We start from the raw sequence: 413 nt of genomic DNA on the forward strand, positions 1-413 counted from the left end.
CCTCGACGACCACGGAAATCAAGTCAACCGTCCAAGGAATCGTCCAAGACATTATCGACGAAACCGAGGATTCGCTGTTCTGGCGGTTCAAGAAGGAGCCGGAGAGGACTTACATCAAGGGGAAGGTGTACGATTTCGACGAGAAGAAACACGGCGCCAGGTACAGTTGCCTTGAACCGGTGCGATCCGTTGATGCATTTACATCGGCATGTACGTGATATAGTATTTTTATGTTTGGTAAAGTAAACGGTATCTGGTTCCAGAATGACCGAGGAGTTTTTGAAAAAGCACTGCAAGCAGCATAAACTTTATCAAACACCGCATCTGAACGACGTACTTTATCTTCATTACAAAGGTTAATTTTAACACGAGCATCACTCGTTTACGAATCTAACTAAAAAAAAAAAAAAAAA

General features: G+C 42.9%; 2 protein-coding genes across 2 annotated transcripts in view; both read left to right on the forward strand.

Annotated features, from left to right (window-relative positions):
* LOC102678887 (enolase-phosphatase E1-like) overlaps positions 1-218 on the forward strand; it is a 2,734-nt gene extending 2,516 nt beyond the window's left edge. The window contains exon 3 of the mRNA XM_031508264.1: positions 93-218. Coding sequence (XP_031364124.1) covers positions 93-218 — 126 coding nt within the window. The remainder of the gene's footprint in view (positions 1-92) is intronic.
* Positions 7-413, forward strand: part of LOC102679006 (dynein assembly factor 1, axonemal homolog) — a 6,957-nt gene continuing 6,550 nt past the window's right edge. Inside the window, exons 1-2 of the mRNA XM_031508241.1 lie at positions 7-160; positions 264-355. Coding sequence (XP_031364101.1) covers positions 265-355 — 91 coding nt within the window. The 5' untranslated portion in view covers positions 7-160; position 264. The remainder of the gene's footprint in view (positions 161-263; positions 356-413) is intronic.

This window comes from Apis dorsata, unplaced genomic scaffold (genome assembly GCF_000469605.1).
Source record: "Apis dorsata unplaced genomic scaffold, Apis dorsata 1.3 scaffold_82, whole genome shotgun sequence".
Taxonomy (NCBI): Eukaryota; Metazoa; Arthropoda; class Insecta; order Hymenoptera; family Apidae; genus Apis; species Apis dorsata.